The sequence below is a fragment of the Anastrepha obliqua genome, chromosome 2, assembly GCF_027943255.1.
Source record: "Anastrepha obliqua isolate idAnaObli1 chromosome 2, idAnaObli1_1.0, whole genome shotgun sequence".
Classification (NCBI taxonomy): domain Eukaryota; kingdom Metazoa; phylum Arthropoda; class Insecta; order Diptera; family Tephritidae; genus Anastrepha; species Anastrepha obliqua.
Window position 1 is genome coordinate 46,962,951 of NC_072893.1, and position 24,811 is coordinate 46,987,761.

Below are 24,811 nucleotides of genomic sequence, written 5' to 3' on the forward strand. Positions count from 1 at the left end.
TTTATTGTTAAAAAGCCTAGGTAAGGGAATTGAATTTGAGTTTGAAATATATTGCAAACATTCATAACTATTTTTAGATAATAAAAACTTGAAGGTTATCTATTTCAGCTTTACACTTATACACATTTTCGAGTTCATTACTTTATTATTATTATATAGCATTTGGCTATCAATTTTGAATAATTCCATTTAAATGTTTTTCTTATTTTTTGTGTTTATTTTTATCATATGTGGGTGTATACGGTTGATATAAGGCTACTGGGCAACCGCGCACTATATACTAACCTCAATGACGGTGTGGAAACTAAAAATTCCCAATTTTTGTTTAAAAAATACCCATTCAAAGTTTCTTCCGGTGTGGCACTACTGACGAATGTTGTAAAAAATGCACATTTTCGAATCTACAAAGCAATTGGAAGGCCGATACCGACTGATGGAGCAGAAGCTCGTGCAAAAAACAAGAACATGAAACAACTGTTGCGGACTACTGAAATGCATGCCCTTAGGGTCATAGCTGAAAAAACTAGACTAGACCACATAAGAAACGAGGAGATATGAACACAGACAGGGGTGACCGACATTGTAAAATTCATAAGAGTCAGATGATGAGCATGGAACGAACATGTGACACGAGGCCCTAGCAATCAGTTGATTGATGCATTTTTAATCGAGATGAGATACCAGAAGAAAGAATATGACCAGGAAGACACCCAAAAACGATGGGCAGGGAGTTGCATATCTACCTCAGCAGAAAATCAGTCAAGAAAATGATATGAAATGTATGCATTATATTGTACAAGAATGTATAACAACTTATGTGTAATATCCCATAATAACAAAATGTATTTATGTACCCTTGGCAGGCAATGGCAAACCTTCGAGTGTAGTTCTGCCATGAAAAAGCTTCTCATAAAAATATCTGCCGTTCGGAGTCGGCTTGACTCTGTAGGTCCGTCCAACATCAAAACGCACACCACAAAAAGAAGGAAGAGCTCGGCCAAACACCCAAAAAGGGTGTGCGCGTCAATTATATATATATATATATATATATATATATATGTATATTTATGTACAATGTGTATTCGTAAACTTTAATATATAAATATGTATGTATCCTAGTTGTTGTGTAAAGAAAATCAGGCAAAGTCAATAATAAAATATAAAGATGAAGAAGAAGGATTTTAACTTGAAATAAAACGACGAAAGTTCAAATTGATTGGGCAATCTTTATTATTTTTGTATTAAATCATTCATTAAATTTATTTTTTGAAGATAATCCTTTTCAATTGTTGGCTGCAACTACGCCGTAATTCGGCCATCCGTAAGCACCAATTTTGAATGACTCGTGACTCGCTGGAGGACTACGGTCGGTATCTCGTGAACAACTTTAGTAAGTTGGTTTGGTTTAGTTATTTTACATACGCCCACAAACAAAAGTCCAAAGGTATAAGATCACATGATCTTGGTCCGAGACGAGAGATAAATAGCTCACCGAAACGACGACGCAGTAAATCCATTGTTTTGCGGGCTATATGGCAAGTAGCGCCGTCGCCGTCTTGTTAGAACCAAGTTGTGGCAAGCACGCGCTTCATTTTCCGGCATCCGACATCAAGCGGTCGTTTCTCATGGTGCGATAACGTTCGCCATTCACTGTAACATTGGCGCTAGCCACGTCTTTGATGAAATATGGGCCCATGATTCCGGTTCCTGCAGCCATACCAAACGATTTTTTTCTTTAGGCTATTCTTGAGTGACTTCGGGTAAGTCTCTAGCCCAAATAGGCAATTTTGCTTATTAACGTAGAGATTAAGCTAGACATGGGACTCATCGCTGAACCCCATAAGTTGGCCTGAGCGCGCGAAAAACACTTTTCACAGAGCGTCGATTTTCCTAATGCAATTTGGAGTTAAGGCGTAAGTCTTTCCATTATGAAATATCATTGAATACTGAAAAAAATTGTTTGACAGTAGTCATGCGCGATCTGCCAGATAATCCCCTATTAGAGAATGTTCATCCAATCTGATCACTCTTTATTATAATATAATATATTGGAACTGTGATTTTAATGAACTTTATGTTTACTCGTTCAATGGCATGTAATTTATATTGCGTGAGGAAAAACAGGCAAGCAGCCTATAATAAAAAACGAAGAAGACGAGGTGATGAGATAATTAAGTGACTTTTCAGCATGCCATCTATCAAAATAGAAGCCACAATTTTTAAAATAAAAGGAACACTGATTAAAGCTTTTCTTAGTTTCGCTGCCACTATTTTGCCCACAATTGTATTAGAATAATTGTGTATAAGTAATCACTTTGAGAATTGTTGTCACAGCAAATTTTTTATATATTTTTATTTTTTCCTTTTTTTGTTCTTTTATTATATAAACATAAATTGAAATGCGAATGACACAATCAAAACGCTTATCGAATTTTTAATGTAAATTTAATTTTTATTTTTTCTTTATGCATTTATTTGATTAGTTTCATTTCTCACTTTAACAAATTAATAATTGCAATTTGATTGCCTAAATGTGAAGCGTTTCGCATTTGTTCCAGCAGCCTCCACAGATCTTAAGGAAATGTTAACCATTTATAAGATTGAGATAGTCAATGTACATACATATATGTATGTATATGTGTATACATATGTATATGTATATGTATATATGCATATGTATAGTAGCGTTTCTTCGCTATAGTAAATGTGTCTATTAGCTGCATAATAAATAAATTATTTAATGCCTATTTGACGCAGTTTGCGCAAGCAACGTGAAATACACGTTGATCTGCTTTCCGCTTGGAGCTCACTTCCGATAAGGCGCATTTGGTTGGATGGCTTACACAGGTTTTGGTGATAATTTGTTTTTATATGTTTACAGCCGAGTTCATTCTCTCAAAGCGGAAGTTCGTATTTGTCGTAAATATAAAAGATCTTTCAAAAGACGCGCCTAGATGTTGTTTCTGAAATAAAAAAATGTAGATTACTTTAGATTTCACTACTTCTATTCAAAATACGGCTATTAGCAATTATTTGTGAAAAATGACATAATTTAAATGTCCACCAAGAGCACGTCTGCAGGTAAAATCCGCCAAACAGCCCCCTTATGAATGTCTAATTGTTGAGAACGTCCAGATATGTCAAAGGTTGTTCAGCGCTATGGCAACAATATTATGAAGAGAACGTCCAGTTTTTGGTCTACCAGTCTATCTACCTTTTTCTATCGATAGAATCAGTTTCTTGAAATTTGTTCTCTAACCTTTGAACTGGCGACTCATTCGGTCAATTAACTCCACCAAAAAATTTCAAAAAAATAAAAAATTTTGCGATATGTTATTCTTAAAGATAGACCATTTTAATAATAAGTTTCAATAATTTTAACGCGTTGCTCCATCGTGCGAGTATCCATAGTTGAAATGGTACATCTGTTTACTTGGCAAATATCGAAGATGATATAAAAAACGTTCCTTCTAGAAATAACTCACCATTGACATTTAGGCATCACTTTTGAAATGCGCTTTATAATAAATGAAAGCCAGAACTATAAATTCTCGAAAAGATAAATAGAAGTGAAACGGAATACTTTGTGGCACATGGCAGCGGAAACTGAAGAAATTTAAGACAATAAAAAAATTAGTGGTGTAAATATGAAAAAAGCACGTAACAGTAAACAGAAATACTTAGAGATCGTCATTATAGAAATATACCACATTTAAATATTTAATCCCCTTTTTTGAGTATGCCGTTGGTCCGATTTCAAATTTACTGTAGAAATGTTAACCCCGATAATTGTCTGCGCCGAAAAAATTTTCAGTTATTTTTATTATAATATAATAATATAATTTCTTTATATAAAACTATTTTTTTACAATTTTTTTTTTTTTTTTAAGAGAAACTTCTTAGGCGTCGATGGACGAGCGAAAATGAAGAGTAAAATTTCAAGGCCATGCAACGTTTTGGGCATTTTCGTTCCGCGAGAGAGAAAAACGATAGGACGTAGAGGACAAGGAGAGAGAGAGAGCCATATATGTATAGGGTGGGCCATGTAAAATTTGCTCTTTGAATCGGCTATAAAAAAACACTAATCAATATAAAAAATTTTTTTTTTTTATTTTGAAGATCGTCTCTAGTTAGTTCGCATAGCATTTGTCCTTAACGGCTCCCCACAAAAAATAGTCCAACGGACTTAAATCACAGCTCCGAGGCGGCCAATTGATATCGGAATTTCGGCTGATTATTCAGTTTTCAAAAACGGTAGCCAAAAGATCGAGTGTAACTTTGGCAGTGTGACAAGTTGCACCGTCCTGTTGAAAATAAATGTCGTCCATGTCATCCTCTTCAATTTTTGGAAACAAAAACTCGTTGAGCATGTCACGGTAACGCTCACCATTTACTGTAACCGTGGAAGAACCTTTTTGGAAATAGGTTTTCAATATTTCCCAATTTTGTTCAACCGTATAGCGTCCCATTTCGTAAATGTCGAACCTTTAAGTAAATTATGAACACATTTGACATGTCATTTGTGTTACCATTCTCAAAAAAATAGGTGGTTCAAAAAGCAAACGCTATATGGCCCACCCGTTAATTGGCGCGTACACCCTTTTTGGGTGTTTCGCCGAGCTCCTCCACTTATTTGTGGTGTGCGTTTTGATGTTGTTCCACAAATGGAAGGACCTAGAGTTTCAAGCCGACTCCGAACGACAGATATTTTTATGAGGAGCTTTTTCATGGCAGAAATACACTCGGAGGTTTGCCATTGCCTGCTGAGGGGCGACCGCTTTTAAAAAAATGTTTTTTTTAATTTTGATGTTTCACCAAGATTCGAACCTACATTCTCTCTGTAAATTCCGAATGGTAGTCACGCACCAACCCACTCGGCTACGGCGGTTGTCCTTTGTGCCAAAATACGCTTCGATATCCCTTTTTATAGCTTCTTTTGAGGCTTACTTCTTCTTACTAGTATGGGATTGAAGTCCACGGAAAATATGATAATCACAAGGTGCAACATCCGGAGAGGATGGTGGATGCGGCATTAGTTCCCATCCCGAGCTCGTTCAGCTTGCCAAATGTTTGCCTTGCGGTATGAGATCTTGCGTTGTCGTGTTGAAACAAAACTTTGCGTCTATTCACTAAAGACGGTCGATTTTTTCTAAGTGCCTCATTCAGGTTTGATGGTTGATGGGAATAATAATCAGAAGTTATCGTCTGGTTTGGTTCCAGAAGTTCATAATAAACAATACCGGCCATATCCCACCAAATAGACAGGAGAATCTTCTTGGAGTGAAGGCCATCTCTAGGGGTCGGTTCTGGTGTTTCATCTTTATCTAATCATTGGCGTTTGTGAACAGGATTATTGTAAAGGACCCATTTTTCATCACCAGTAACGATACGGTTCAAAAAACTTTCATTTTCAAGCTGTTGCAGCTGCTGAGAACACACATTCACTATTTACTCTCTGCTGAAAGTTGACGACGGAAAGTCTATGCGGAACCCATTTTCCCAGCCTTGAAATCTTTCCCAACTGAACCAGGTGCCTGTGAGCTGTTCCATGCGATGAATTAAACCTCTGAGCTATCATATCGACTCTCAAATTTGGCTCAGCTTTCACGAGTTCGAGCAAGGCGTCGGAGTTAAAGACTTCTGAACGACCAGGGCAAGGGGCTTCCGCCACGTCGCAGTTACCACTTCGGAGTTTTGAAAACCACTCTTGCGCAGTCCTTCACTCACGGTATCCTCTCCGTGAACAGTGTTTATTTCTGCAGCAGCAGTTGTTGCATTTTTACCATTTTTATAAAAAAAATATAGAATATGCCTCTTATACGCGTTCGAAGATTCCATTTTATTTTTTAACAACGCGGGTTTCTATACGCGATTAAAATCACTTGTTGAATGCACAATATATCAAAGAATATATAATCGGTTCCGTTATATTCCGCGAATAATTTTTTGTATGCAAAAATCGTAAAAAAGTGAAATTATGGGTAGAATACGCACGAACTTATGGACTTACCTGATATATTATGTTACTACTGGGCTACTTCTCGTGTTGTGTTCTGCTATGTTAGGCCTTGTTGTGCTGTATTAGGTAATTTTGGTCGTTTTTTCCATGCTAGCAAGTTTTTTATTTCCAGTAATTCATACGATTTTCACTATGAATGTTAACAATTCTTTCTTCTTATTCTTTATTTGCTATTCGTAATCGAATGTAAGCGATTATACAGGGTGGGCCAGATAAGGCCAGCTAATGTTAAGCACAAATAACTTTTTTATTTTTGGACATATTTAATTTTCTCTTTTTGTAGGTTATAATTGAATTGTTGGAAATTTATTATGGAACCCTACCGCAAGACCACCAACAACGACTACAATACGCTATTCGTTTTACACAATTAGCCACACAAATTGATTTTTTAAATAATGTTTTGATTTCGGATGAAGCGCATTTCCATTTAAATGGTTATGCCAACAAACAAAACTGTAGATTGTGGGGCTCTGAAAATCCAAGGGCAACACACCAACATCAGTTGCACCCATCTAAATGTACTGTTTGGTGCGGTGTTATGGACACTAGAGTTATCGGTCCATATTTCTTTGAAAATGAGGATGAAACGCCGGAATCGATTTCAAGAGCTTCTTACAGAACATTGATTGAAAACTTTTTGCGGCCAATGGTGGAGCAGTATCTTAATTTGTGGTTTCAACAAGATGGAGCAACTGCGCATTCTACTAGGCAAACTATGGATCTGCTGCGGGAAATTTTTGGCGAACGTCTGATTTACAAAAATTCATATTTCCCATGGCCACCTCGTTCGCCAGATTTTACTGCGCCCGACTTCTTTTTATGGGGATATTTAAAAGACAAAGTGTATCTTAATAAACCAGAGACTATTAGACAGCTGAAGCAAAATATTCGAGACGAAATATTGAGCCTTCAACCAGAAACATTATGTGGTGTAATGGAAAAGGAGTTAAAAAGAGCCAATCTTTGTATCGAGAAATATGCTGGACATTTGTCTGATGTAATATTTCATACATAATTTCCATAAAATATATTCAATATATAAAAGCAATTAACCAAATTAAATGATTATTGCAAAAGTTATTTGTGTTTAACATAAGTAGGTCTTATTTGGCCCACCCTGTACAACTTACACAATACAATTTTTTTTAAGTGAACTTTTGAACTATATTTCAAATAATTCGCGGGCTCTAGCTGCTTCCAAGAGGGGGCCCACACGAAACCAAGAAAACTATTGTACTTACGTCCGATATCTCTTCGTCCTTCAATCTTGCCTTGCAATATGAGTTGCAACAGTTCTTATTTTGGGTTTCGTAGAATATGTATACCCCAAATATGAAGTTTTTCGTCGTTTGATGCACTTGATTAGTTGTCTGTCGCCGTGAACTATTCGCAACACTTCTTCATTAGAAACGTAGACGGTCTATGGTATCTTGAGCAATCTCCGGAGAAGCCACATTTCAAATGCTTCCAGTCATTTCATGTCGGGGAGTTTTATGGTCCATGTTTCCAATTCTTTAGCATGTGTTTATTTAATCTAACCTAACCCAACCTAACAGAGCAGGCCCGCCGTTGATTAACATTATTCATAACACAACCAGAGAATGTTAAGCGATATATTCTCTAACACAACCAAACTTACTTTACATAAATACTACTCGTATAACATACTTGTGAATGTACCGTAGGATAACAAAGTATTAACAGGCCACAGCAACAATTATGTTGCTCACTCTTTAACTACCAGATTCTCTGAACAATTTAAAACTGAACCCTACAAACAACAATTTATATATTCACAAAAATGGTTGATATTAGCACGCCAAAAATCAATTTATGAGAATTTTAGATACTCCTTGTAAATTAATTCATAGACTCCCGGCAGAATACAGACCATGCAAATCTTTGTGCTGAGTACTGAAATGAATAACGCACGCAATTAAATTGAAGCCGGTAAATACGTCAATACGCCCACCGCCAAAGGTGTTCCCAACTAACAGCTATGAATTTTAATGTTATATTTAAAAAAAAAATTGGAATAATAGAAACTAGCAAAACATGAAATATTTCGAGCATGCAAATCACGCAACAGTTTTACATACATATTTCTTGTCGCCCGCACGCCCAGAGATGAGTAATGATGAGTGTAAGTAAATATAATTATGAAGTATCAGTTTGCAATTATTCGTACCAGCGATAGTGAGTAAACACGCATACATACATATATGCATCAAGTAGTAAGTGCAAATAAACTAAACAAGGCAATTATGTGTCGCAAGTGTATCGGCTTGTTTAATAAAAGTTAAGTGGAAGCGAGAGACCGCACAGACAAGTGCGCGCTTTGGTTTAATTTTTGCCGGTATTCGGGCATGAATGCCGGCGGTGGTGTGAATGCTCTTATCACTCTTATCGCCACTTCTTTAGATGCTAATATAGTATTTCATCACCAAAAAAGCTTGTGACCGGCTTGACCGATTTAGATGATTTTAGTTTGTTTCGTCGCCTCATTGTTGGGCTGGTTCAGAAAAGAAAAAAGTTTAGTAAACCCCAAAGTACGCAATCGCAGAAAATCGAAACTTGCATACATTTCCGTGCGCCGGTATATCAAAAACTTGGAGTATTTACAAGTGAAGTGATTGAAGTGAATAGTCCAGTTATCTGGTAGTTTGACCTGGAAAGTTTTGCGGGAGTTTTAAAACTGGATAATTTTTATAGATTTTCGGATGCTCTTTTCGAATTTCAACTTTGGCATCTCGTATCTGCGACGCTAACGCCGCCATATTGAAAAAATGGCGCCTAAAAACAGTTTTTTTTACCATATCTCCATTCCGACGCATTTTATTAATATAGAAAAACATAAGTATACAAAATTAAAGTAGAGATAATTTCCTACATTTTATGTTATTACGATTTTTTTGTAAAATCAATAGTTTTTGGCGTATGAGCGCCACAAAGTACATTTTAATATGCGTTTTCGAAAAAAACTCATTTCTACACCACCTGAAGGTAGAGTAAGCGGCGCGTTTTTTTTTTTTATCGTGGTATCCCCTGTAGGCCTAACCCACATATGATGCACACTTTCGAAAATTTAGCGCAATCTCCTACGTTTTACCGCTCCTGATGGACCAGGCGTTGCGAGTTCGTCTTGGGCACCGATCAAGACGTCGCAGACTGAAATCTCGTCCGCATCATCTGCGATACGATTATCAGACTCATCACAATCCTCTTCATTGTCCGTTTCATCAAACGTTTGCACGAAAATAGTCGCAGTTTCTTCTTCTTCATCGTAATCCAATTGCACTTGCGAATTTTTAACAAGCACCACTACAATTTGTGCATATAACGGAGCATTTTAACACAGCTTTTCTGCATTCACAGGCCTTCTGACATCCCTTTTTACATTTACAAGAAATAAGTTTTAACAAGGATTCTGCAGCTGGGGGCTCGAGTGTCGTAACAGGAACTAACCCATTTTAGTTTCTGTTCCATTCCCATTGTTCTGCATTTTGTTCATTCCCGTACCACTGCTGAACCTGGTGATAGGTTCGGAATGAATGCTGTCGTGCTGATGCCTCTGTTGGTGGTAGGGACGCAATATTAAATTTATTTTTATATGCTGATTTTGTGAAGCATGCATATCTGTACTCATTTAAAGACATGATTTTCTTACTTTTCACATCACTGTAACCGTATAATTCAAGAAGAAAACGTTCTCATGCTTTAGCAAGAATTTCTGGATCGACATTTGGATTTTTAAATACCTGAATAACCTGGATTAAATTAGGATTTTTTTGGACATTAATGAATTTCATTTTTCCTTGATAAAAGAGCGCACATGCTGTATCACAGCCACTGAATGCATGCAGAAATAAAATATGATCTGCAGCTGTTTGATCTATAATACTTTCAGTGGAATATATTTGTTGGGTAATTTTACCTTTTCCTGGTTTGAGAAAGTACACGTTTCATCGCGTACATAGAGCTGTCAAAAGAATAAGAAGATCTATATCTTCGCCAACCACTATTACGGCGTCGAACGCTGGTGAAACACGTATTGCGATATTGATCATTACCGTATCCGCATCTTTCGTGACTTGTGAGACCACTTTTTTGATTGAACCAGGCTTCCGTTAATAGCTTAAGTCCTGTATTTCGGAAACAAACCACCGCAGCCTTATTGGCAGTGATGGCAATTAAAATATCATCACCGTCTTTTTTGAGAAGTTGTGCTTTCACCGTTTTTATATGTGGGCGGTAATCACCTTCAATTTTGGCTACCAATTCGTCCAAGGAAAACTGACACTCATCGGAATTCTGCTCAAGATAAGAATAAATGAACTGCATCGGAGTATCTATCTCATTCGCTTACGGAACTTTTGCTTTATATTTTTAGGTGGTGGTGCTTGATACATTTTTTTCATGCAAGAATTATGGTACTGTGCATCGGCTGCGACCCAATCATTCACATGCTGAAGACGCTCAACAATTGCTCGACCCCAATCATCATTATGAGCTCCAGCAAATTCAGAAATACTATTTTTCATTGATAATTTTCGCACACTGTACACAAGGCCACGCTTGCACAACCGCTTCTGTTTTTGTTTTGCTATAAACTCTGCTGTTATTTCATCAGCCCATAAAAAAAGAAAATGTTGAGTGCGAGGATCGCAGTGGTAGTTGAGGTGTCGTGACATCACTTCCTCTACGTAATGATGCAGCGATTAACTTTTCATTGTTGTATCGTTTTCGACATACATCATGAACCACTATCGATTTTATTCCCGCCAAAAGTTTAACTTTATTGTCATTTCTTTTAACACTTGATTTACGAAAAGTCTCCAATCCATTTTCCTTCACTTCAATTGTTTAATTTTCTAACAATGGATTATCACAAATAAAACAATTTCTTTCATCAGAAGCCATGACTCTAAAAACACAAACTACACTGTAAAACGGTAGGCGAATACTGATGATTCAGTCTAAACTAGATACTTCTCTTCAGTTCTACCGATAGATGTTTCGTTGAAGGTCGAGAGAGAAAGGGAGCCTTCAACAAAGGCGACACATTACCCTTATACCTGCTTTTCTAAAACCTGCTATAGTAGAAGATTATTGTAGAGAAATATACGAAAAAACGTGGTGGTGTAGGTGAATATTACTTTGTGGCGCTCGTACGCCAAAAACTATCGATTTTAGAAAAAAATCGTAATAACATAAAATGTAGGAAATTTTCTCTAGTTTAATTTTGTGTACATATGTTTTTCTCATAAAATGCGTCGGAATGGAGATATTGTAAAAAAACTGTCTGTGGCGCTAGCGTCGCAGACACGAGGTGTCAAAGTTGAAATTCGAAAAGAGCATGTCAAAATCTATAAAAATTACCTAGTTTGAAAACTACCGGAAAACTTGCCCGGTAACTCCCTTTTTTTACCAAATGTCTGGACTAGAATGCATATTAGGAAATTTTTTAAATATAAAAGAAAATGTTCAACATCGCATGCAAAAAACAGAAACTTAACTTTAAACCGCTAAAAATATTTTTCGGTGGTTCGCAAAGCTAGACGGTACTTTATGTTATAAATTTTCACGCATTTAAAGAATAGGTGGTTGTGGTCCTCTAAACATTTATTTAACCATTAAAATCGCCACAACTTATGACACGGCACTTACCATACCTTGTGAATCACTTATTTAGGTATGTGAGCTTGCAAAAATTAAGTTTCAATTCCTAAAAGCTCTAGAGCTTTACACTTTCTTTTGATTGAATTTGGAACAGCTTAATAACTAACAGAGTACTAAAAGCTACGAATACATTCAGATATTTAAACTTTTGGAAAGTAAAATTATCTTGTAATTTTGTGGAACTGGGATCCAATAACCGAAGCTTTTGCGGATAGGCAGACCAACAACACTGATGAAACTATGGCATCCAGCTAGAATACAGAAGGAAATATTACTATAAAGTATACTTTAAATGTGGTTCATATCACAAAAAACTACTCAACGGAGTGTAAATCATACAAGGTGTGTTCAAAAATAAGGCGAATTTTCAAATTTCGTGGGCTACACACATTCGACTTTCGATTATTGTTTTTTTTATGTTGGTGCACTCGTTTCGAAGATGTGTTCACGCTTTTAGCCATACAGCAGGTTTAGTTTGTTTTATGAGAGGCATAAATAAGACAAGAGTTTTGCGTGCTCGGCAATTTTCTGCTATCGAAAAAACGGCAAAAATACTTTTAATATTTTTCATTATATTTATTTGTTTTTTTTTATTTATTTTTTTTTTTCTTATTGTGGCGAAGTCGTACTTCACAAATTTCTCGTTTGTTAAAATATTTTCTATTTCATGATGTTGCAGTCAATCTCTGTGGGTATTCATGTTCTAATGAAGGTAGCGGTAAAAAGCTGTTCTGCTAATTGAAACAAGAACCTGACGCTTCTTTGTAGAGGATCCCAGCATTTGCAGCAGCCAAATCTAAAATATTGAAAAATATGTGGAGGGACCTACGAGAACTAAATTTTACTGTAGAGTTGTTATTTATTTATTAGACATAGACTGTATAAACTTGCGCCCGGCTTTTGTCGAAAATACTTACTAGGTTGTTGTTGTTGTAGCAGTAACTTTGCCCGATCCGTGTAGTATAAATTACCGGTCGTCTTCGTCTAACTCATCTAACGGAAGGCCCAGGAAACTTGCTGTTTCGACAAGTTGGGTCTAGAGGGAGAGGGGTGTTAGATGAGTGGGTTTGAGGGAGAATGTTAAAATGTGGTTAGCGTCGTTCGGGGTACACTCACATGCCGGACATATGTTTAGTATGTCGGGGTCAATTCTGAATAGGTAGGAGTTTAACCAGCTACAGTATCCAGAACGTAATTGTGCCAGGGTTACGCGGGACTCTCGGAGAAGTTGGAGCTCTTCGTCTACAAAGGGGGGGATGGTTGGACTCCGATGACTGCATTAGAGGGTCGGGAGCTTAAGAAGTTGGTAAGAGTCTCCCGATAAATGCTGTTAATTGTCTGTCTGTTTTGTCTTGAATCTCGTCCGCGTAATTGAGGAGGTGCCGCCTGACGAGCCTGGGAGGTGGCTTAGGCTCAAGCAGGTGTCTGCGGAACCTGCGGTAATACCCTAACAGGAACAGGGACAGGGAGCATATGGGCCTCGTCGTATATATGTTGAAGTGGGGACATCAAAAGACATCCTGTCGCAGTCCGAATGGCAGTATTTTGACAAGTCTGTAGCTTTATCCACAACGTGTCACGAATTCTAAGCGGCCAGGTAGGCGCAGCGTAGTTTAGAACCGACCCACCAATTGCCTTAAATGTCGATAGCAACATTTCTTTGTCTTTGCCTTAAGTGCTGCCGGCAAGCGATTTGAGCACCTTGTTGCGATTTTGGACTTTAGTGGTAATAGCGGTTGTATGCGCTGAGAAAGAGAGCAAACTGTCGAAGGTAACTCCCAAAATTTTGGGGTTATTAACAGTCGGATTTGGTGTGTCGTCGACTTTTGCCTTAAGTTGCTGTTTGACCTCATTTGTCCAGGTGGTGGACTTTGTGGAGGAAAGTTGTAGGTTCTTCGCAGTGGGTGGAGAAGCGAGAAAGACGTGGTGTGGCTGACAGTGTCGAAACCCCTTTTAGCGAATTTGCCTTAATGGCCTCTATCGACTAAAAGCGGCGTCCGCAAAGTGGCAATTTAAGTTTTGGGCAAAGGAAAAAGTCACAGGGGGCTAAATTCGGTGATTACGGTGGTTGTTTGATGATTTGTCAAGTTTTTGGTCTAAAAAGTGTTAACAATATGAGTCTTAGGGGCGGTGCGTTATCATGGTGCAAGATCTATGAGTTTTCTCTCAACAAATTGAGCCGTTTCCTACTCACATTCTCTCTCCAACATCACATAACTTCCAAATATTATTCCGTATTCTTTATTTACCATAGAACCATTTGAAACGAATTCCGAGTGCACGACGACATGATAATCACAGAAAACGAGTAGCATGACTTTCACTTTTGGCCGACTTTGACGTAGTTATTTGGGTTTCGGCTAATGTGTATAATGCCATTCAGCCGCCTGGTTGCATGTTCACTGGTTTGCATGTCAAACTCATATACTTACGTCTCATCACCTGGTATGATGCGCTGAATAAAGGTTGATTCCGAATTCAGTTGCTCAAGCATGTCTTCAGCCAGCTTCTTCCGATGAATTTTTGGAAAGAAATTCAACTCTCTTGGAACGAGTCGAGCAGCCACGCGTCTCATGCCAAATTGTTGGTGTAAAATGTTACGAATTGATTCGTGAGACACGCCAAGGTCACGAGCTACCTCTTTCCAACTTAAATGATGATTTTCCAGCACCATTTCCTTGACTTTGTCGATGTTTTCATCTATTGAAGACGCTGATGGGCGACCAGAGCGGGGAAAATCTTCCAGACTTCTCTCTCCTCTCGCATACCCGCACACTCGCCATAGGCTTTCTGCAACATTTTCAACGATTTTCCCCCAAACTAATATAATTTATGAAATTTTTCCAAAAAAAAAAGTTAAGCTTCAATTTTATTGCAATCATTAGCCAATCAACAAATTTCCAAGTGGGTATAACTATTCAAATTATTTACCGGGCCTGCCTTTAACAGAACCCTATTACATAGTTTTTTAATGCTGTACAGTGAGATTGGCGTTTTTCACAGGCTGACCTGAAACAAATTTACCGCATCAACTTTTATATGTTTCTTTTTGTAGCCCGGTATAATCTAAAAGTATAACGGTCAATGAAGTTATATTATTTTTCGGTTAATACCATTCGGCTATAATTTTTTCAACCTAATTTCAGTTGCGTACGTGTCAATAATTTAAGTATGTAAAAGGGAGGAAAAGGAAGGTTGCTTCACTTTGGGTTCCTATTTTTTTTTTTTTTTGGTTTTTTTTTTCTTTTTTTTAATTTTATTTTTTTTTATTTACTTTTTAATTTTTATTATTTTTATTTTATTTATATATTTTTTTTAACTGCACTCAAAAAAAAACTTCTTCGGTTCAAGTTAAAACGACTATTGAAATGAGGAAATATGGGAATGATTTGGCGCCTATGAAAAGGCATCCTCTTTTCAGTATCTGATATTTTCTCAAAATGAAGAAAAAATGTTTACATGCTTTCGAGAAAAACTTTCCCGATTTAAGGAATTTGTTTTTATATTTGTAATAAATTTTATGTTTGAAATAGATAATATTTTGCTAAAAGAAAATAAAAATATTACTCATTTCAGAGTAAAATTTGCTGGAATTAGGGAAACTGTTATTTTGTTTCTAGTAAAAATTTACTAAAAGAAAAATAGCTTTTTTCTCAATTTTCTACCTGAATTTTCAGATTATGAAATGTTTTAAATATTGAATAAAAATGCAAAAAATTTGGTTTTAGTTTTTTATTTTTGCATTTGTAAGCATTGAGAACATTGCACGTGTACATCCATTCCAATTATTTCTTATTTTAAGTCTTATTTTGTTTTTTCAAATCATTTAAAATTGCACAATAGACCCATTTTTCTCGCGAGATTTCAAGGAAATGTTATAGAAATACTGCTGGACAAAAAGCCAAATGGACCTACATTCGGGCGGATGCTCAAGGTTAAGTACATGGAATGTTTTAAAACACACATCAATACACTTGATTAGGTTATCGAACTTATAAAATATATCGGCGAAATGCACATAATATTCCTTGCAATAAAAATAATCCAATCCAATGGAACATATAATTGGCTTAAACGTACTTTTATCCATATAATCTGCATCTACCATTAATTTCAATTTTGACTGAAGTTCACTACTTGTCGGTGCCCACAGTAAGAAACTATTTCTTGAATCTGCAATAGTGTACTTGATGAAGTGTTTTTTTTTGTCTGTTTGCATGTTCTATATATTCGGCCAGTTGGAATAAAGACAGAGTGTAGAAGATAAAAAATGAGTCTTTTGCATCTGAAATTAGATTGTTAAAAAAAATGAGGGCTTAAGACATATTAAATACCAGCATTGATGCTTCCTTCTTTAAACTGCCTCCAAGTAGTTAAGCTGTTTGAATCTTTAATGTAAATTTCTAGCAAAGGTGGAATCGCTTGGCAGAAGCTCTCCCATTTATCAAATAACAAATTTTGCTTTTCGGGGTACAGCTTCTTAAAATCCAGTTCTATCTAAGATAGGAATGAAGAACAATAAATTATTTTTTATGTAAATAAAACTCACGAATTATATATATATATTATATAAATGACCAAAACTCTGCTTATACTGAGGCCATTCTTCTAAAATTGTATTTAAATTGGCATCTTTTTGTAGCATTTGTCGTCGCACAGCAAAAGTCGCTTCCCATTTTAGTTGAACTTCATCGAATGGTTCAACGTTATACTTTAACCATGATTTTTCTTGAATGCAATCTAAATGTAATTTTTTTATTAAATGAAGGTTACATTAAATGCAGATTATATTATTTAATAATCTCTCATTTAAAATTTAAATTAAACCAAAATATACTCATGAGTTAAGAAAGCCATATCGTCGTTGCGATTGCAAAACTGCATAAAACCAAAACGAATTGACCAAAGAAACTGAAGTTTCACGTACACTCTTTTGCAGAATTACTATTTGTATATTGATCTCTGTCATAATATTAATAAATTATAAGTTCAGTGAAAAAATGGAGCTATACTTTTGTAAAAAATCAGTTTTCTCTTCCTTCACCACTTATGTAGTTTTGTATATTGGATATACGCGGTATTGCTTTCGCAACGACGATATATGTACCTATGTACATACATATATACCTGTTACGCAAGAATTAATCTCCGTTCCTTTTGTTGTTGGTTCTACATCTCTTTTGGAAATAAGAACATCCCGTCTAAGTTTCAATAACACACTGTGGTACTTAGCATACAGAGATCCACCTGGCTTTTTTCCTTTCTTATGAATGTAATATATATCCTGTGTAAATGAAATCGAGGTTAGAAAACTTTTTTTAATAAAAATTTTAGGTTGTGATCAGACTTTAGATTCACTCGTAAATAAATCCACAATTTTATTGACGAAAGCTTCAAATGTTTTAGGGTTTGGATGTACTTCAGCAGAAATAAAATAATTTGCAACTGTTGCAGCTAGAAGTTTCCTATACTTTGGAGTGAGACACTTTTTTTGCGCATAGTATTTCAGGATTTGTGATCCACCCGCCGACTTACTGAGTATTGCTTCAAAAGATTCCTTATATGAAGTACAGAAATGTAATAATGTATAAAATAAATAAATAACTAAAGTAAAAGTAATAAAAAAAACATTTACCTCGCCACGATATTCATTTGCCAATAAAGCGCATGCCTCAGTGTGAATGGCTTGTGTTTTTATTCCCTAGTGAAGTAAAACAAAGATTATGAATTTTTGCATGCATATCTGTATGTGTGTATATGCACAAAATAACAAAATACCTGTTGCGCTTGCCAATTGAGCAGATTATGCTCAAAAATTACCCTTGGTCCAAACTGCGATGTGTCGATCAATGTATCCAAATGGCTTGGCTTTAGGAGCTTCAATGATTCCTTAGTTAGACCGCTTTCTATAATTGAAATGATTAGCAATAACTAAAATGAGCAAAATAAAATATCCATAAACTTACCAATAAACACGTTCAAAAACGGTTCGCCTTCCAACTCAATTAAAATTTCTATTAATTCATCCATTGCACGACAAAATATATAATCACGAAGAAAAAAACAATCAACTACGTATGTTCGTAAAAGCAATGAGCATTCGATAAGATAATTGTAAGTAAAGTAAAAAATAACAAAGAAGAATGTAACATCAAAATGAGGACTACGGGTTTATGTTTCAAACAGATTTATAGTCATTTAAAAGAAAAAATACTCAAAAGCGATAAAATTTAATGAATTTGGAAGAGTTCAAAATAAAGAATAGTTTTCTTTATTTTAGGGAGGGAATTTTTTCTGAGTGTGGTTCTGTTCTTTTTTCATGTTTTGTAATATTGTAAAAAAATAATAAAATAGAGAGTATTTCAAGAAACTCTGCGTTTTTTAAACGTAAAGCAATAGTTCATTTCATATTTATCAAATCAGACGGAGTATTGTGCTTTGTTGTCAAACTGAGGCATAGTTTGACGGGGTGCTAAAGTACTCCGAATGAATCCATCTCGAGCGCAACTTCCGCATACTTGAAGCGATGCTTCAGTAACGAGTTTCACCATTCACTCCACCGCAAATGTGTGGCATGGATATTTAGGGAACGCCCAATTCTCATACACCTTGCTGCATGATAAAATCTCCATAAGAATTTCATTTGTTACGTTCTTTAGAACGGGGAGAGAAATTATATTTACCGAAGACCAGTTTATCATTTTGCTGTAATCATCAGCATCAAAATCGAGATTGGGTAGACATTGGGCGACATGCATGTAGTAAACTATTTCGCGCTTGCAAAATTTTTGCGAGAGCATCATCATTGTTAAAAAGATGTTTTCCGGAAGAGCAAAATATGCGTTCCAAGAAATAGAAACATTAACAACATATAAATATTTATGTGCAAGGTACCAAGTCCGTCTGATAGTTTCAAACAGGAGCCTTGGCCCATTTCCAAGAGAGCTATTATTTCGTATTTTAAACCACATTAGGACATAGACGGTCAGTAAATATTTTACAAGATCTTTGAGTTTTATTTCATGGCGCACTAGGTTTTTCTCGCGTATAATTTTGTTTTTATCTATTATGAGCTTTCGTGATTCGGAAGAGATCAAACCAACAAGCATTGCCGTTGCTCTATCACTTACGCCATATCGCTGACTTATAACTGCAGTTTCCTGCAATCCCATACGCATTTGAGAAATAGAGGGGGAATCAAAACCAATGAATAAGTTCGGTGGACTAGTGACAGAATTAGAGGTGTCACTTTCTGAACCATCATTCACTTCCGATATATTGGAGCCGAATGTAGAGCAAGAGGGATAGTTTTCTGGACCACAGAATTATTAATTAGTAATTTGCTTGGTCATCTCATCGCGGCGTCGTTGTCTTTCTATAAGTTTCCTCGTTTCAGGTATGTCCACTATTCCGATACGGCCTATACATGAGCAAGTTGTAAAATCTTCACACTTATAAGCTGAAATATCAAAAAGTCAGCAAGCATTCGCCTTAAAGTCATCAGCACGTTTTTTTCAAAGCAGGACTTCTATGTGCAGAATACAAACCCTTTTTAATCTCTCTGTACTTTTTTAGGATCCTCATTTATCATGTACATATATTACTTCTAATGATTGCGGATGATATCATTTTGTTAGCAGATCACCCAGGCAAACTACAAGAGATGATTAATAGCCTTGAAAGCTACTGCAACCTGTGGAATCTTGAAGTAAACCGCTCAAAGTCTCAAATAATGGTGTTCAAAAATGGTGGGGAAACTTAGTAAAGAGAAGAAATGGTATTATAGTAAGGAAGAAATACAGACTGTGTCTCAAATTACTTACTTAGGAGTGGAAATACTCGTAACACCTCAGATGAATTTAAAAAACATGTTGAAAACAGAACAGCTGCAGCAAAGAATGGCATTAATGCTACGTAGACTTGTCTTTTAAAAAAGAAAGAAGTTTCAATTGAAGCTAAATGGAAACTTTTTCTTGCAGTTTGTCGTTCAATACAATCATACGCAGCACAGGTGTGGGGTTTCGGGTGGTTTAAAGAAGTTGATATATTGCAAAAGTATTTTGTAAAGCGAATTCTGAAGCTACCTACATACAAACTGGCATGCAAGAAAATCATTTGTTCATCTTAGAACTATTCCTTGAGTATATGCACTGAATTTTATTTATATACTCAGAAAATCGGCTGCCACATTATCTGTCCAAAATTGTTATAAAGAAAGAAGTCTTTTGGATTAGAGATCTAAAGAACTTGTTTAGTAAAAACGATGTCATTTGCCGAACAGATAACATACAATCAGAAAACTGGATAGAAGATGCAAAATTTTTTTTAACAAACCACAACCAGGCTAGGATGAATGTGTACATATAGTATGATATTAGATTGGTCAAAAGGTCTGGTTTATTTAAAACAAAATATGATATAGAATCAAGCATGTGGATAATGAGGGCTAGAAGTGACATGGTAATTTTAAATAACAAGAGATTTGACACAGAAAATAAAACTTGCTCAATGAGTAATTTTGGCGAGCTTGAAAACATGGCACATTTCTTGGCGCGCTGCCCAATATTAAGAGAATACAGACAAGTCTTTTTCGGAAAATTTACCTTAAATGTTTCACAGCTGATTGAGATTCTCAATGGGGAAAATGATCATTGGGATAAACTTTCGCGTTTCTTTAAATATGTCTCTAGATACAGAGATTACTCAGTAAAAGCGTTTAACTGGTTTTAAAAAACCATAAACCGAATAATTGTTCTGTACGAAAAATAAATCGACAGACGGCTCATGCCATTGTCGTTAAATTATTGTAAATATTTATTTTTCTTAATATTACAATAAGTAAATTTCAAATTTTGTATATTTTACTTTTATTTGCAATAAATACTACTACTAAGTACTAGTCCATGAAATTAGGCAATTTGAAATTTCTTCGAAAGAACAAAAGGGGCCATCAGCCTGGTCTCTCTGGTCTTGGTATGTGCTGAATTTATCAACACTGTTGAAATGTGTGCTGAATACCGCAGGCGCTTAAGGCCTTCTATTTGAGTGTATTGACTATTTGCAACATATGGCTGAGTGTTATCGTCCGGCAATATCTTTCGACCGTAACTTGACACTTTAGACAGTCACTTTTTTTTCAATTATCCGACTTGAGTGCAGCAACTGCAGTCGGTCCGGGCTGTAGTTTCGCTTGGTCTCAACAGTTTTTAATAGATGATACTGCCTTTGAGTGTAGAGCAAATCTTCGAACTATGAATACTTGTGTTTGGGGTTTATGTAGACACCCATTAACGGAACTCAGAGCAATGATTTTCTGGCTAAGAGCTTAGCTTTTCTTAAATCTTTGGACCCTTAAATCGTACTTTGTCCTATTTTCTTGCTTCTTAATGATTCCTACTAAAATACGTTCAAAGTTTTTGAAAATGACAAGCACCAAGGCGTACGCTGCTTCTTCTTCTTCATGCAATCTGCGTCTTTATTAAGCAGAGCCTCAATTTCGACGTTTTTAAACTTTCGGTTGCTTCGGACGTTCCGTGCCTCACACACCAAAATCACTAACTGTCTATGTAAAATATAAAGAAACTCATGCGTTTAAGTATAAAACTCCCTTCAAACATCACATTTATTTACATATCAATACATAGATATATAGTCATAAAAGTACATACGAGTAAGTACTGTATTCTATATGTCTTGCAATCAATCAGAAATTCCTCTGCGCACACAGTCCGCACTTCGAATGGAGGTACAGTTGCCTAGCATTGCCATTTACACCAAACGGCTTCTGTCCATTCACTTCCAAAAAGTAGTTCCCCTTCAAATTTCTTGGTACTTCATATCCCATAGTATACTCTGCACGCGGACATGTATGATGACGCACTCCGCTCAATGAGTTGCAACGGTGAGCCAGAAAATTCCTTTCACTGTTTGGGTAAACAGTTTCCGCATAATATTCCCAGGCACGCGCATGCGCACAAAACACATCAAAGCAACCAGTTGGCAAAGGATGAAGTCCACCTGGATAGAAATCCACATCACCGAGGGGTTCACGTTTACCCATCACACCCGGATTGGAGTGAATTACATCGATGAATTCGGCATCACCGCGCATTAAACCTGAGAGCGCATAACCTTCTTTGAAACAGGGCTTGGCTGGATCCAAACCAGTAATGCGTGGCACAAGTCTGCCGGTGTTGTAGCTGTAGTAACGACTTGCCGCGCCGAAAATATGCGCACCTAGACCATGACCGATCAAGTGAATATTCTGAAGTGGTACAACGTCGGTTAAGTGCTCGAGACCTTCAGCTATAAAAGCGCCGATTGCATCGGTGTTAAGGGACGACCAAGCGTATAGAGTGTCCACAGAATCGGCCACATCGACGGCCTGTGTGGGGGAAAGATAAAAAATATTGGAAATAAAAAAAGAAATATGAATATATATATTAAAAATATCAAAAATTAAACTAAATATTTTTTTAAGTTATTTGAAAAAGTGGAAAATTATAAAACAAAAAAAAAATAAAACGTAAAAGCCATATAACGAGAAAAGCACTCATATATTTTTCTTAGTATATATATAAAGGGAGATCAAAGTGGAGGTACTTTCTCTAACAGGGGTTTTTTCACAGATCACGCATGACTACTCTCAAACTAAATACACAATTTTTTCCAGTATTCATTGACATTTCATCATGGAATGACTTAAGTCTCAACAACGTTTACAAATCGTGCAATTATATTAGGAAAATCGACGCTCTGTGAAAAATATCATCACGCACTCAGAGGAAATTATGGTTTTCACCAATGAGGCCCATTTTTAACTTTATTTTTTGGTCGGGGCAACTAGCAAGTACAGCAGTCATACAACATTAAGGCCATTATACTGCACTCGGATTCCCTTTTAATTTTCTTTCAATCTACCCGACCTCCGAAGAGCCAAGGAGTCAAGGTGGTCGCTTCTTAACACATCAGTGCCAAAGACCTCAAGCTTGATTCGCGAGAAGGCGGAGCAAACGCACAGGAAGTGGTTCGCCGTCCATCCTCCTCTACACACGCTGGGCAGAGTACACTGTCTGAGATGCCTACATTTTCCATGTGCTTCGCACACGCAAAGTGGCTCGACATCAGTCCCTTCTGCTTAGTGACAGAATGATTTGCGACAGTCGATCCGACATGAAATCAACCATTACATCCATTGAAATCAATCGTTTAGAATGGCCTATGGGCTAGAGGTATCGGAATTATCGGCTCATATTTCTTCAAAGACGAGGCTAGCGCCAATGTAACAGTGAATGGCGAACACTATAGCGCCATGATAAACGATTTTTTGGTGTCGGATGCCGAATGCCGGAAATTGAAGCGCGTGATCACCACAATTTAGTTCCAACAAGACGACGACGGCACTTCTTGCCATACAGCCCATGAAACAATGGATTTACTGTGTCGTCGTTTCGATGAGTTATTTATCTCTCGTCTCGGTCCAGTGGATTGGCCTCCCAGATCGTGTGATATCACTACTATGGGGGCTATGTAAAGTTTAAGTGCTTTGTGGATAAACCAGCTTCGATTGAGGCATGTCAAGCCAACATTATTAAAGTTATTCACGAGATACCGACCGAAGTCATCCAGCGAGTTACGAGTCATTCAAAATTGTTGTTTACGGATGGCCGAATTACGGCGTAGTTGCGGCCAACATTTGAAAGGGATTATCTTTAAAAAATAAATTTAATGAATGGTTCTACCCCAATCAATTAGAATTTCCTTGTTTTATTTCAATTTGAAATCCAATACCTCCAAATTAATAACCCTTTATATACGCAAGGTATATCGTACAATATTTGCATGCGTAAGCTCAATTTTTCATCCGTTAAGCTATTTTATGCTGCTGCTCCTTTCATTTCAATTTTAAATGTTTGTTCTAATCTTCATTCATTAAGTAACTATTTTCGTAAATTCAATGAATTATCCCTTTTTTTATTTTCCCCCTACTTTTACTCACCACAAAATTCACATCACCACGACAATTGAAAGCTTTGGCCAACTCATTGATCGGATTCGAGGATTCGATTGTAGTTTTCCAACCGGAAGCGAATATTACCACTTTCTTTTTTGGATCGAATTCGGGACTTTGCCAAATTTCATTCGCTTTCAATACCGGATAACTGTAGCTATTGCAGGCTGTGCGTAGCTGAAACTTCATTTTCGTCAGGTCGGGCGTTACTAACGGAGTAATCGCATCACCTGCAATTGCAGCGGAGCCTAAACGACAGGCGATTAATGTCATCAAATACAAATATCCAACCTTTTACTGCACTCGTTACCACCACTAATTAAATGTGCATACTTACAAATCTCGTGGACAGCTGAAGACATCAGCTCGAATGGATAGCCGGCCAATAGGTTTTTGCTCGTGTCAAACACATCTTGTGGCGTGGGTATCAAATTAGCTGCTGTGTTGCCAATGCCTCGCACTGTATTCTCCACAGTATTGCCCACAGTTTGTATATCCAGCGATTTGGGCAACGAATTAACGATGCCTGTGGGCACATCGAGAATTACATCTAGAATATTGACCGCTCGCGTGCCAGCAACTAACAAAGTAAGTACTAACACAACCATGTGGAAACGGGACATTTTGCTAGTTTTTCCCCCCTTCTGCTTGTTTTGTTAAAATTTTCTTTTACTACTTTTTGCGTTACTTATCACCACATGAAGAATTTTCACGATCGCAATACGAAATGCCTATGGGAAAACTGTTCGCGTCTGCTACCCTCAGCGCTTATTTATATATCGAGTCACATATATGTATGTATGAGAAAGGCAAGCAAAAACAATGAAACTCATTTCACTAATTTGCTCTCCAATTTTGCTCATTATTGATTTGCTCCCGCTCAAGCCTCCGCTGAGTTGGCGATCGATCTACAGTCGTGATTGCAAAAACAATAGCAGAAGTCAATGTAAGTGGGATTAGAACGAATTGAGCCGATTAGTATTTTAGACCTGAGGGTCTTCTTTATTAGTCATCTTCTGTAGTTTATTGCCTAGTCTATTTAGTTTAATTTATTAATTGATAAGCAATGAAAAATTTCATGAAATTATATTCCTGAGTAC

At 36.6% G+C, this 24,811-nt stretch overlaps 2 protein-coding genes across 2 annotated transcripts; both read right to left on the reverse strand.

The window, feature by feature from the left end:
• Window positions 1-9,107: 9,107 nt before the first annotated feature.
• On the reverse strand, window positions 9,108-17,754 carry LOC129238114 (uncharacterized). The gene is made up of 7 exons (XM_054873153.1): window positions 17,668-17,754; window positions 17,480-17,607; window positions 17,337-17,402; window positions 17,049-17,258; window positions 16,829-16,985; window positions 16,280-16,441; window positions 9,108-9,343 (listed from the first exon to the last, which is right to left on the reverse strand). The coding sequence occupies exons 1-7, from the start codon at window positions 17,729-17,731 to the stop codon at window positions 9,108-9,110; spliced, it is 1,023 nt and encodes a 340-aa protein (XP_054729128.1). The 5' UTR covers window positions 17,732-17,754.
• Window positions 17,755-21,297: 3,543 nt separating this feature from the next.
• On the reverse strand, window positions 21,298-24,448 carry LOC129238134 (vitellogenin-3-like). The gene is made up of 3 exons (XM_054873170.1): window positions 24,049-24,448; window positions 23,700-23,959; window positions 21,298-22,085 (listed from the first exon to the last, which is right to left on the reverse strand). Exons 1-3 carry the CDS (start codon window positions 24,332-24,334, stop codon window positions 21,405-21,407), a joined length of 1,227 nt encoding a protein of 408 aa, XP_054729145.1. The 5' UTR covers window positions 24,335-24,448; the 3' UTR covers window positions 21,298-21,404.
• Between the last annotated feature and the right edge of the window lie 363 nt (window positions 24,449-24,811).

Coding starts and splice junctions, on each gene's coding strand:
- LOC129238134 (XM_054873170.1), bottom strand. CDS start 24,334: ATGTCCCGTTTCCACATGGTTGTGTTAGTACTTACTTTGTTAGTTGCT. Junction 23,960..24,048: donor TTCAGCTGTCCACGAGATTT/GTAAGTATGCAC, acceptor CCTGTCGTTTAG/GCTCCGCTGCAATTGCAGGT. Junction 22,086..23,699: donor GTGGTGATGTGAATTTTGTG/GTGAGTAAAAGT, acceptor TCCCCCACACAG/GCCGTCGATGTGGCCGATTC.
- LOC129238114 (XM_054873153.1), bottom strand. CDS start 17,731: ATGGATGAATTAATAGAAATTTTAATTGAGTTGGAAGGCGAACCGTTT. Junction 17,403..17,479: donor TCAATTGGCAAGCGCAACAG/GTATTTTGTTAT, acceptor TTACTTCACTAG/GGAATAAAAACACAAGCCAT. Junction 16,442..16,828: donor GATTAATTCTTGCGTAACAG/GTATATATGTAT, acceptor AATTACATTTAG/ATTGCATTCAAGAAAAATCA.